This window comes from Corvus brachyrhynchos, unplaced genomic scaffold (assembly GCF_000691975.1).
Source record: "Corvus brachyrhynchos isolate BGI_N302 unplaced genomic scaffold, ASM69197v1 scaffold70, whole genome shotgun sequence".
Taxonomy (NCBI): Eukaryota; Metazoa; Chordata; class Aves; order Passeriformes; family Corvidae; genus Corvus; species Corvus brachyrhynchos.
This window is the reverse complement of record NW_008236217.1, coordinates 7,344,889-7,358,771: the sequence shown is the minus strand read 5'-3', so window position 1 is coordinate 7,358,771 and position 13,883 is coordinate 7,344,889. Positions and strand designations below refer to the sequence as shown.

Below are 13,883 nucleotides of genomic sequence, written 5' to 3'. Positions count from 1 at the left end.
TTTTTTTTTTTTTTTTTTTTTTTCCTATTGTAAGTGCTCCTTGTGCTGTGGCATAATCTGACAGGATGGGAAGGAATCAGGAAATTCCAGATCTCCTGCTCTTAGATCTGTCGCCTTCCTTAAAGCTTGTTGGAGTGTTTGTGGAAGTGAGGTGTAACCGAGCAGTTTAGTGTCAGCTTTTAGAAGACTGCGACAGTGATAGTTGGGTCTCATTTGTCTTAATGTTAGGAGCTGGTTTTCTTCCTATTATAGGAGCAGCTTCTCCTTAGTAGTACCACCAGTGTGGTTTTCTATCATTTTGAGATGGTCTTGCATTAATTTGTGTTTGTATATGTTTTTCTTCTCTACGGTATGCGAAAGTTCAGGTGGACTGTACGTAGCGGGATGATGCACCAGTTAAGGTTTTCAGGCCTTGAATAAAAGAGATTAGAGAGATTTGAGCTGCTTTGCTCAGGGAATTTGATGTGTTGTGTTTAGGCAGATTTCGTTTTTTTTATATACTTCTGTGTTGAGAGCTTTATGGCTGTGGAGCTGTACAGTAATTTGAAAATCTTCTCTTGCGTTTACTAAATGGTGCCATTTGTGAAGTGCTGCTTCCCTTTTTTAATTAGCATAGGAGCTCTTTGTGGGTCTTCATTTTGAATTCTGTAACTTGTTTAGGTAGATGCCAGTATTACCCTTGTGTTACATTATACAAAAATATCCAGAAAAATATCAGCAGAACTTAGCTAATGTAATAAACTTGCCTTTATTCCTTCTATGTATCTAATGCAAGTTTATTCATAGTATTAGCTTTTTTCCAAGTGATTGTTTCATTCTGCACAGTAAAAACCAGATGCACACAGCTTTTAAAGCTTTATGTTAGAGGTCAGTAATTTAAGAGTTATTTTTAAATCCTCTCTACCTTTGTACTCTGGTATCTGACTACTGCTGCTGCTCTTTAAAGGAACTTCCGGAGTGCAATATTTTCAATACTTCGAAATTTCTCAATCCTTTGACAATATAATGTAAGGTTTTATGGCTGCATTCATTTTCACAAAAAATTTAGATCTGCTGTTGGATTTGGATTGCTTTCTAGCTTCCATCTGAAGGTTCTATTTTCTTAATGCCAAAACTATATGGTGAAGGTGTAATTTTGCTACAGAAAAATGAAAATGAAAAAAGATTTGTTACTCAATCCTCGGACAGTAAAGCTTCTTAGTATTCACTTAATTTTGAACTAAATGGTAAATCTCCTGGCATAAATGATTAAATCTTGGGTTAGTTTTTAGAAAATGAAATTGAATAAAATATTGATTAGATGTGGTAATTTGCCAAATCTAGAAGATTAGGATACCTATTTTTGGTATGCTGTTAGATAGACTGATCTTCAAATTGGCCAAAGAATTTGTGAAGAAATTGTTAGCTCTGTAGCAGCTAATCTGGGAAAACAGTGCCTTTGAGATTAAAGATAATATCTTTGTGTTAACATAGAATTTTTTTTTTTTATTTTTTCCACCTGTGATAACATACACATACATTGTGTTTAAAAAATAAGGTGGGATGGGATCTTCTGCCCAGAGGAGCTGAAAATATATTTTCTGGAAAGACTGTGTTAGTGGGTCAGTGCTGTTTCAATGGATGAAAATTAAGTTGGCATCCTAGATAACATTTTGAAGATACTGAGTTTTGGATATACAGGAATTACTACATCCTGAATTCTTATGGCTTCATTTTGATGACAAGTTCTGACAGATACCTATTTCAAACAGATGACAAAAGAAAACTCTACGTTGACTTCTCTGATTAGTAGTAATGCATTCAGCCAACTAGGTGTAGCTACTGCTCAGATGGTTCTGTTGCATTAATTAGAATTTCATTGCTAAAAATTAGGTGTCATTTAGATAAATACCTAGCTATTGTTATATTTCATTAAAGATTTTCAATAACTAAGCGAAACAACACCAAGTACTTAATTTGATAAGGTCCTCTTATAAACTGCAAGGTGAGAATTTGGAGAAAAAAGTGGTATACTTCAGTGTATTACTTTTAGTTTGCTTTATATCTTTTAATCTGTGCTTTGAGATTCTTCGTTCTTTAATCAAGGAAGCTGTGTTACCATTATTGAAATGACCTGGAAAGCAAGCCTGATTTTATTATTATTATTATTATTATTATTTATTTACTTCATTTTTTATAGATCTGGTCTAATGTATTTACATGAGGTTTGTAAAGCTGCTTGTCAGTTAAACATGCTCTCAAAGCCTTCAGCAAAGGTTATTAGAGGTGAATGATGTGGATTTAAAGGATTTAGTAATTCATTCTAAATCCCAGCTATACTTTTAAATGTGTATTTTTTCTTTTTTTCTTTTTCTTTTTTTTTTTTTTTTGGAGTATTTTTAAGCATTAGGATGTGGTCTGCTGGGTGAAAATGATATTTTATTGACATCACATGGATAATCTGGTTTGTCTAGCTTACAGCTGCAGTGATCAGCAGCTGAGCTTTTTGAATGATCACTATATCAGTGGCTGATACTCAGCTCAGTCAGGAACAAATGCAAATAATCTGTAATAATCCGTAATGGGCAAGTCAACTCTACCAACGAAGCTTAAGATTGCAGAATTATGGTATGTAAATTGTGGCACCCTTACAGGACCTGAAGGGAGCCTACAAGAGATCTGGAGAGGGTCTTTTAGGATAGGTCAAGTGGGAATAGATTTAGACTGAAAGAGGGTAGAATTAATAGATGTTAGGAAGAAATTCTTCACTGTGAGGGTGGTGAGACAGTGGAACAGGCTGCCCAGAGAAGCTGTGGATGCCCCATCCCTGGAGGTGTTCAAAGCCAGGTTGGATGGGGCTTTGAGCAACCTGGTCTGGTGGAAGGTGTCCCTGCCCATGGCTGGGGGTTTGGAATTAGATGATTTTCAAGTTCCCTTCCAGCTCTAACTGTTCTATGACTTTATGAAATGCAGCAAGTTGACATTTTTACTTCAAGATGCTTATGTTGCTGTGGTGCTGGGGCTTTAATTGTATGGTGGTGCTTCATAAAAACAATTTAGTTTTTATTGTAGCAAGCAATGTGTCTATTAAAATTTATCCCCCAGTTAAAATCACCTCAGTTTTCTATCTGAAATTATAGGGGGTGCTGTTTATTTTGGAACATTCCAGAACATAACTGGAAGTAATGTATTCAATTTGTTAAATAATGTTACAGTGCCAGAATACAGGTACTAGCAAAGAGTATTTAATAGTTGAACAGGACTCAGGGTTACCCTTTGAAAATTTAGTATTTGTGATTCTAGTAAATAATAGAACTACTTTAAGTGGCAAAACCTTAAATTGAAACAAATCCTGATTTGCCATATTAAAACATTCTAAAAGTTCTTATTTATTGTACTACCTGTTTTAATGTTATTTAGAGAACATTACCAGTAAGAAATAGTAATAGATGCGCAATTTTTAAGGTAGACCAAACTGTTTGTTATGGTAATCCATCCTTTAAACCATTAAACGTGTATTGCTGATGTCCAAGAAGGGAAGGCAGCAATTCCTAATCCTATAGCGAGAACAAGGTGTACTACTGTTCATCACTGATAGTTTATTATATACTTATTTAAGTTTTACTGGAAAACACAGATAAATTTGTATCAGCATTTCTTACTAAAGATCATGTGCAGAGTCTGTGTAGGCAAGGCCTGTTTACTAACTTGTCCCAACGGATGCTAAATTTTGTGCTCAGTTTTGTGAGCCAGCTGACTTGCAGCATGTGTACGTTCATTCAAGAGATTTTATTTGGTTCCGAACATAACGTGAACAATTCAGTGTTTGAATTGTGCTGATGGCACCAGGTTTCTAGATGAGGTGAGTTAGAAGTTAAACAGCGTTGAGGAAGACTGACTCATGCATGCCATGAAACATAAATACCCCAGTACTTAGAGCGGAGATTTAAGCTGTTCTGCCCTGCTATATGATAAATATGATAAAGTTTCTGGGGATCTTTCTGGACATCCCATAGAATCTGTACTGTTCTAATTGACTTAAGAAAAAAACTCCCAATTAAATATAATGTAATTTAAAGGAATTTAACGAATTCCTTTTAATTTAACCAAAATTACTCCTACACTAAGTGCATTATGTAATACTTAAGCTAAACATAGTTCTGGGAGAGAGTAATAGATAAAGTTATTTGTATTGAGAGAACTCATTTGCTCTTTTACTGGCTGAAGTTTTCTTTGGAACCTCTGCATTGTGTAAAAGTCAAAACCTTTGCACTAATGTGTTCATTTTCCTCCAGATGCTGTTTTTTTTTGTATAGTACATCAGACTTCAAAACACCGAATGTTAACTTTGTTCTCCTGCTGCACAAATACTATGTTTTAGTAATATATTACAATTATATTCATATCCTTTGTTTTTGCATTAATACATATTTTATACATGTTTTTGAACTAGACCAAGCTGGTCTTACTCCCACAATAATTATCAGTTCTTTCCCATCACAAGAGAAGTTATTATCTGGCTTTGATGTTTAAAAGTGATTATGGTAACTGAACTAGAACAAAAAAACCAACCCAAAAATGCCCCCAACCCTATAATCTTTGTTAAAAATGTATGCAGTGTACTAAATAAAGATGGAACCAGTCTTAGTGCATTACATATGTACTGAAGATGGTTCTTATCCATTTAATACACTAAGAAAAAGAAAAAATCTTTTCATTATCTCCTTTCTAAGATGTTGTTCTCCTCTTTGTGTCAACTCAAATTTTAGAGAATTGGAACTACTTTAAATATTTCAGCTGTAGTGACCCTTTTGTTAAATGTTGGAGATTAAATTGCTCACACTTGAAGTAATCTCAGAGGTATTTCAACAGATCTACAAGAAGTTTTGATTTTGTTTGTCCAGCGCAAAAGTACCTAATTGAAAATATGACAGATCCTAATTTTCTGACGGTTGATATTCTGTGTTTTATTCTCCAGTACGTTAATGGTTTTATTTTTGTGTTTAAGTGATGAAGAGATTATTTAATAATAATTTGTATGCATAGGTTGCTTATACAATGTTGCTTGCACAGCATTTCTAATTTGCTACTTAACTTCATCACTTAAATGCTTCAATAGTTCTCATTTAGTTTTGATTATAGTATTGGAATGGTGTATATCAGATACCCACACCAAATATAAGTGGATATATTTGACATAAGCAGATTATGCTGCTGATATTCACTACATGTGTACTTTGGCCTTTACTTGGTTGTTTTGCTTAGAAAACATGACATGTTTAGGGATGGAGAGAATGTTTCTCATGCATTGTTGCCTGCAGCATCTCTTCTATGACCAGCAGTAGATGGGTTTGATAGAGACTTGGGGAAACAACTTCACATGTTGTCACTAGCAGTCTTAACTACTACCTAAAGTTAGCTTGTGTGTAAAAATTACCTTCTAAATGTGGTTACTATTGTCTCTGTTCACTGTATTGACAGTGATAATACCATCTGCTTTGTCAGCCTCTTCTCCCTTTAAAATCTCATCAGATAATCTGTTTTTCTTAACTATGTTACAAACTTGACAAATTCCACTGGAGCACATTTAATCCTCAGAATACAAGCTAATGCAGTTAATGAAAGATACCACAATTTCAGCATTATTCTTGAAACATTATGCTTTACCCTCTTGATTTCTGAAATATGTACAAGTGGCTGTTTATGTAAACTTGGCCTTTGTTTTTAGTTAATCTATGATGTGGTCACTGAGTCAGTCGTGTATGGGATGCACTTGTTTTTATTTTATAGTAGTTCTTACTGCTTCAACAAAAGCTGTGTAGCTGTTTTCTGTTGTGATAAGTGTGATGTTGAATCACTGAAAATACTTAAGGTATGAAATATATTTGAGGTTTCTCTTCATGGAAAAAGAAACCTTCTGTTTTGTTAATCACAACCTACCAAAAAATGTAGTGGTGTCATCTTCTGTATGGGGTGAGATAGTGGCAACAGTTTCAAGTATCTAAAGAAAATATTTTGACTGAAATAAGGGGGTGGGGGCTGTAAATGTTAACTGAAAGGTTATGTATTTAATCCATCCCTGCTGTCTTACTGGCAAATTACATGTTTACAGGTGTAAATGCTGGTTTTGGTAACATTGTTTGTGTTTGTATATATACATGTGCATAAATAAACATCACTGCAACTGTACTTGTAAAAAAAGCCCCCCCCCCCCCCCAAAAAAAAAAAAAACCAAAAACCCCAAAGCAACAACCAGAAGCCAATTTTTTGACAAAGTTGTCATTGTGAAAATGGTTTTGTGGGCATGGTATACTAATGGAGTAAATATTGGAAAATGTTATTTCTAGAAAGCATATGCAATGTAAGTAATTTGCCCGTTTGTCATTTCTTTTTTCCTGTAAAATGTTTCAGATTCAGAAATTCAGTCTTCATCAAAGGTACCTAGCTGTAACTTTATGCTACAAGTTTTGTTTATTGAACACTAGACTACCTAACTGAAAGTATCTTAAGGTTTAATATGCTGTATTTTGTTTTCTAATATCTCAAGTGGTTTTATACTTGTTTCAGGTTAGAGACTTTCAAAAAATCAAATCAGCCACACATATCTGATTTTTTTTTTTATCATTATCTAAAACTCGGTTGAGAGCAACACAAGATTTTCTGAGAAATATTTTATGAAAAACTGTATTACCAGTATCATAAAACAATATTCATTTAAAAAGAAATCAATGAAAAAAATCAAACCTAAATTTGCTAATTTTGGTGGGTCAGTGAAAGCTTTTACTGGATTCAGAGTCCATTCTTGTATTTGTTCTGTCAGCGTAGTGTTATGTTTTATCTTCTTCTTTAGTATTTCCAGGTTGTTTGCATATAAATGTTTCAATTAAATGCATTGGCTGTTTTTTTTTAATAAAAAACATGCATGAAAATACATACTTGAATTTAATTGTATCTTTAAGAAATATATTAATCCTTGGAGAGATGTTAATCTTGCTCACAAAGAGTACTAACATTAAACAAACACCATTGTGAGTGTCATACACATTCATCACACTTTGTTTTGAGTGCCTTCATTGTCTTGCAGTTCCTTCGTGTCTCTTCATTACTCCATTTCTGTGGTTGGCATTTTAGCCTGTGACTCTGTCAGATTAAGTTATCTCCTAAATGGTCTTGGAATATGACTATTGCAATCTGAAGACATAGAAGGTTTCCTCTGAAGTGGCTAAACTGACTGCCAGCGTTGCTGCCTAAGATAAAATTAGCAGATGTTGTCCATTATAACATCCAGTTTTCAGTTGCGTCTTAACCATGACATATTTTAACCACTGAACCATGCGGAGTCCTGGTCTTCAGATGTTTTTTATTTGGTGTGGAAAATCATATGAAAATGAAATGAGCAGAAAATGCTGCTCTCTGTGTCTTCAAAAATCAAACTAACCACCAGGACATTTTAAAGCACATTTTTGAGGTGCTTTAGTTTGTTTAATGTATCAGTGTGCAATCTGAAAGCTGTTTTGACTATGGAGAAGGCTGGATATAAGTATAGTGTTCTCTCTTGATGAAAATCCACAGCCAGTTGGCGGTTATGTCTAGCATATAACTAGGCTGTAAAATGTAATTTGGAAAAAATATGGATAAGTGAAGGTGAGGCTGCCTGTTAACTGAGAAGTCTGCAGTTTTTGACCTGTTATGATTTAAAAAAAAAGGAAACTATATGTAAAGGTAGTCTCAAAATGGAGAACTTGTTTTCATGTATGGCATAACTATACTGAAGCTGCTTTCTACAGGAGGATAAGAATTAACTAACATCATCAAGAGTGGACATCTATGGTTACAAGTACTCAGTTGTAGTTACGGGGGTGTTTAAGGAAATAATAGAATTTATGTGATTTTTCTAAGCTGGGGGTCAGAAGGTGAAACCAATGCTAGATTACTAGACACATAGATTGCAAAGCATTTGTTATAAATCATTATTAAAGAAAGGGGTCCTTTTTTGTGTGTTTCTAATTTTTTTCTGAACTTAGCTGCTTGTTACATCTTAAAGTATGCTGAAAGTCAGCATGAAGTGTGGAGCATCTTTTGCTTTTGGTATAATGAGGAACTACTGAGCTTTTCTTGAGACTTTCCTTAAAATAAAGTTTAGGCTGTGTATGAAAAGTACTCAAATATGCATTGTACCTAAGGAACATAAAAGCTTTCTGAGACTTTTCTTGATTTCCTTAACTTGAAATAGACTTGAAGAATAGCTTGTTTTGGCTTTTTTCCAGTGATAAGTAACTGACTCTGCAAAATCAATGTTTAGTAAGTCACTGGAACATTTGCTAATAAGATGGTAGAATAAATGAGTTTTTAATTGAGTTAAATAATTGTTCGATCAAATGCATGTGTTTGTGCTCTTTCTTGCTAGATTTGGATATTTCAATCAAATTGGATTTTTTAAAATTCATTTCCAGTAATGAAGTAAAGACACTTTTTTTCATAAGTTAAATTAGATCTTGCCACATCTTATTTTCATATTTCAAAGGAAAACACAAAATACAAAAGTCACAATAGTAGTATGAAATTTAATATTACTGGTCTACCTGAAGGTCCTCAGATTTTAACTTGCATGGAAGGTTCCTTAAACTCTGCATTTCCCATACTGTAGAAACCAGACACTTCTTTGCAGCAGCTCTGAGTCTTTGGCATGGTTCATTTTTGCTTTTCTTCACTACTTTTGTTGTGGGAGTGGGGACTGGTGAAGCGTAGAAGGACTGTAAAAGCAGCTGGTCTGCTTAGGAATTAGTTGTTCTATGCATAGGGAATACAAGATGTTTTTATCAGGGAATTTCTCATGCAGTGGACTTGTTAGGTCACCACATGGAAATTTTGTCGACTCTTGGGAACGTCAGTTGCTGCAGAATAATCGTTAATATCCCAGAGCAGGTGCGAACATTAGAATTTGGAGCAGCTTTTTTTCCTAATATGTTTTTTTACTGCTTAAAGTCTTTGAGTAACAAAGATCCTCGTGTTCAGTGTCCCAACATATGCTGTCTGTTGCTTTTCTTTAAGGGGGTGTGTTTTGGATATCTTCTCAAAGAAAGGCAGCAACTGTCTTACACACTGGCACGTTCCAGTGGTGTTTGTACATGCTGAAAACTTCAAACGTGAAAGGTTAGCAAACTAAGGGAATGTGAGTGATGATGCAGAGAAACAAGCAGAGAGGGAGAGCAACAAGGCTGTAACTGGTTGGAACTTCAGCACCTGAGCTCTGCTAAACACTTTTAATTCTTGGCTTTTAGGATGCTCTTGTGTTTGTGTGTCACCTTCTTCTGGAGGTTGTTTCTCTAGTTGTGATTTTGAGTTGAGGAAGATTTGAGCACATGAAAATAAAACTCAGGAAAACAATTGTGAAATACCACTAGTGAAAATTTTACATATAAAAATATATCGAGTGTAGAGATATTAGTTGTTGTGGAAGGAAAGACTGACTTCATTTGATTGCTTTTTCTGTGTTGTTGATGTAGAAGCAGTTAATTTTAATAAGGGCCACTTCTGCTTAATTTTTAACATAATCTCATTTTTCAACATGTGTGAGGTTACATACAGTCAAAGTAGTACAGCCAAGTTGCAAACTTGACACTAATACAGATTACTCCCTTTTTTGGTCAAATTGATTTCTGAACCTCTGCTCTAAACTAGCAGTTCTCTGGGGGTAAGGTGAATCCTACAGTACTAGACAAATGCAAAGTGAGAAACACTATCAGAAATTAAAGGGAAATATTCTTAGCTTTGTCCCTGTACAAATGTTAGAACAAACAGTATTCCTGAACACAGGTATGTTATTTGTAGAGAAACACAAAGCAATGAAGAGTGTGATTGGGTGACAGTATGAGACAAAGAGCAGAAGAAATATTGAGTTAGATGTTAAGGATGGTCTTCTGAATTTGTCAGATGTCTCGTTCTGGTAATTCTGTCTGATAGTCTAGCTGGCCTGATAGGTAAGAGAAGCAGTAGCTGCAGATACAACTGGATTCTGAAAAAACTGTCTAACTTGAAGGCTTACTCTGTGTTTCTTAGTTGTGGTCTTGCTGGTCACTGCTCTGTCTCTGTCAGAAGAGTCTGAGTTATGTTTTTCTATGAGTTCTGAGCTAGGACTTTTAAGATGGTTGTCTGAGGAACTGAATACTGACAGTGATAGATTGGTATAAAAAGTAGGGGATCATTTGTTAAAGCAATAATTGGCTTAATCTATGATAATTGATTACTGATGAGTCAATTAAGACTGCGCCCCAGGTAGGGAGGTCCTGCAGAGTTCTCCTTCATCTTTTATCTCTTAACACATTGAAGAAAACTTGGTTGGTAGGATAGAAAGTATGCTTAGAAAAAAAATTAAGTCATTACCAAATGCTTCTAAAGATGGTTTTGAATTTTAATTCTGTCTTGAAATTAATGTGCCTGAAGTAAACAATGTGGAATTCGTTACACAAATGTAGAGCAATATGCTGCTGTAGGGGGGCATAGAACTTCATATGAATATAAAACTAGGGGAAAGGATCATGGCTGAGGTAATGGAGAAGAGTATTTGGGGTCAATGAATGTTGAAACAAGCATAAAAGCTGAATTTTTGAGGGAGGGAAAGAACCAACCTGGGATGTGTTAATAAGAATGTGGTTTATAAGATAAAATTGTTCTGAGTAACTTAACATAGTTGAGATCTCAGTAGACGTATTGCCTTGTCTAGGCATCCTGCTTTTAGAAATGATCAAATTGTAGGGCGCAAGAGAGGCAATGAGAACAGGCTGGGGTTTGGGAGGAATAGTTATCCAAAAAGGTTAATACATACCATTTGGAAAGAAAAGGCAGGGTTGAGCTGCCTTGGAACAATTCCTGAAGGCTCTTTATAAGGAGGATATCCTTGGCATAACTGGTAAAGGAACTGGCTTAACATTCAACAGAATGTGTTGCAGTTTTAAGTCTGTGATTTCTCAACTACAAATTCTAAATAGTGTTCAGACAACATGAATAAAGTTGCAAACTTGACACTAATACAGATTACTCCCTTTTTTTTCTTAGTATCCTATATTGTTCTATTTATTTTTTATCCGAAGTATGTTATTATTTAATTATTCTTTTAGTCTTGATCCAAATTAATGAAACATTGGAGACTGCTGTTCTTCTTGGGAGATTGAGAATATAACAATAGTCAGCTTGTGTGTTGGTTAAAATATTGATTTAAAGTCAGCTTTGCAGTACTATTTTAGCGTTAGGTAGAATGGCATAGATATCTAAAGGTTTGGTGTGCAGCAGTGTGGTTGTGGAGAAAGGCGAGTAAGATGTTGTTCATGTAAGACAATGGTACAATTTTGGTATTAAACATGAAATGTGAGATGTAATATTTTAATAATATTTCACAGCTGAACTTTATTACTAGTTACTAGTTCATTGCTTTATCAAGGCTTAGTGAATGTTCCTTAATTTCTTATGATTCACAGTTTGTGTGTGTTCACAAATTCCATTAGTCTTTACTCCCCACCCCCTCACCTCCCAATAGTTGATTCAGGCTTCATAATATGTCTTTGTTTTCTGAGCTTGCAATACTAAATAACTTTGGGAGTATATATTCTCTATGAATAGTTTAGCTGCCGTGAAACACTGGGGTTTTTTTTAAAGAACTTTAATTTGCTTGCGTTCATTATTTCTGCTCACTCTTAAATCATTTCTGGTCTTTGCAGTTTCATAAAGATTTCAAGTATGCTGAGTTTTAGTACTCAAGCCCAGTTTTAATTAGCTGAGGAAATGAAAGCCAACAACTTCTTCACGATTCTATTGAATAACTTTTTTTTACCGGGATCTAAAATATCCAGACTTACGTCCTTACAGCAGAGTTTCTGTTCTCTTAATTTCTTCTTGGAATTTAATGTTTGCTCTGAAATTTCATTGTTTATGTATCCTTTGAGCTGGTGTTCCATCTTTGCGCTGCAGTTGTCACAGAGTACTGCTCTGTGTTCTCAATGCTGCTGTCACTTACTACTTTTTTTATTTATGTCATAATTTTCAGAATGTGTGGTTAAAAATAATGAAAGGGGAAAAGCTGTTGAGGACAACTAGGAAATAATGTTATGTATGGTTAAATGGTGGTGGTACTGTGTTGAGTGTAGGTGGGGGGCTGTCTGCTGAAGTCAGCCAATTAAACATGAAATGCATGCTTTATTTGTATGTGCAACTGAATAAATGATACAACTTACAAAAAGTGATGTGCTTTTGTTTTGTCTGTATATACACATAAAATTTTACATGTATAAATATTTTATATATGTGTGTGTGTACGAAAATACCATATTTTTAAGAAATGTTGCCCCATGAAACCTAAAATAAACATGTAAGAGGCCTCATTTTTTTTTCCTGAAGAAAATGCCATGGCATGGGTAGAGAAAGAAGAGTTACTCTAGATGTCCTTCCCAGATGGAGCCCAGCAGAACCACATGGACTGGGGAAGGAGAATGCTGTCTGCAGGCCCCTTAGCTGTGAGCAGGGAACAACTGAACAGTGAGCGCAGGGGCCTTTCCCGAAGATCCTGTGCCATTGTGGGACTGCAGCTCCCCCAGCACCTGAGCGTTCCCACCTCTTGAAATTTGTGTGCATGTCTGGTCGTGCACCCAGCCCCTGTGTGTGTTTCTGTGATGCACTCGCTGGCCTACGGATGAGCATGGCTGGACATGTTAGTGGTGAGGAGAGTGGCCCGAGCTTTCTGTAAGAGCTTGTACAACTTAATGAGGAGGAAATTAACACTATTGCTTCTGTAGACTGCCTGATGTTACATCTAAAATACCTAGTTTCACCTGAAACTTGTATCCCCAAAGTTGGTGTCACGTGGGTACTTAATGTAGAAAAACAGTACCTATCTCATTTTTCAACCTCAGGCATTTATTGTGGTGTCCTAAACCATTAAACCCTTGATATTTTTAAACACAGAAATATATCTTGTTACATTTTTAATTAATTTTCTTTGCTTGATTTTATAGAAATTATTTATTTTTTTCTTTCAGTTTAACTTTGTTGGAAGAATCCTTGGGCCCAGAGGACTAACAGCTAAACAGCTTGAGGCAGAAACAGGATGCAAGATAATGGTCCGAGGGAAGGGCTCAATGAGGGACAAAAAGAAGGTAAGGTCTTAAAGGGGTAGTGTAGTTTCAGATGCATAATTTTGATTTCTAATGGAGAATAAGCTCATGTCTCTCATTCTTACTTGTTATGTTCTCACTATATGCTTTGTCATTATCTAGTGTCTTATATAAACTTAGTAAATAACACAGGCTGTCCTGAAGAAGTAAAATGTACATGCTCCATAATTCTGCAACTGGGAGTGTAGCCAGCAATTATATTCTTAAATAATAAGTAACTTATAATTGTGTCACATTTCACAAGGTAAAGGTAAAAATTGAAGTTAAATGTATTTTTCTAGGAAAGAGCTGTTAACCTCAAAGGTCTTATTAATAACTTTCTTGGATTGAATTACCAAAGTAATGATTTGTACATGGAGTATGGATTGAAAAAAAGAGTTAATTGTATTTCCAGCAGTCACTTCTGTCTGAGTGAACCAAAAAGCGCTGTGTTTCTGGTTTTGTTTTGTGTTCAGGTGGAGTTGCAAAGTAATTAGGGCTGTTCTTGCCTTGTGCTGTAATATGCATGCTCTGCCCATATGAATAGGGAAACTGCATGATAGAACAGAGCCTTCCTGAATGTCAGGTTGCTCTCGTGGTAACTCTGTTTTTCTAGGTTTATTTTCTAGCTATTTCCCTCTACCTCTGGCTACTGCTGCTGGAGTTACACTGACATCTCCACTGTAGTTCTGAATGTTTCCTCTTTATTCCCAGAAATACACTTTCTTTTGCTTCTTTTTTAGGAGAACGCACCCCCTCCCA

General features: G+C 35.3%; 1 protein-coding gene across 13 annotated transcripts in view; it reads left to right on the top strand.

Moving 5' to 3' along the window:
• Positions 1–13,883, top strand: part of QKI (QKI, KH domain containing RNA binding) — a 155,648-nt gene that overhangs the window by 49,028 nt on the left and 92,737 nt on the right. For all 13 annotated transcript variants that reach the window (XM_017746112.1, XM_017746105.1, XM_017746123.1 and 10 more), the window contains one exon: positions 13,008–13,124. In XM_017746112.1, coding sequence (XP_017601601.1) covers positions 13,008–13,124 — 117 coding nt within the window. The remainder of the gene's footprint in view (positions 1–13,007; positions 13,125–13,883) is intronic.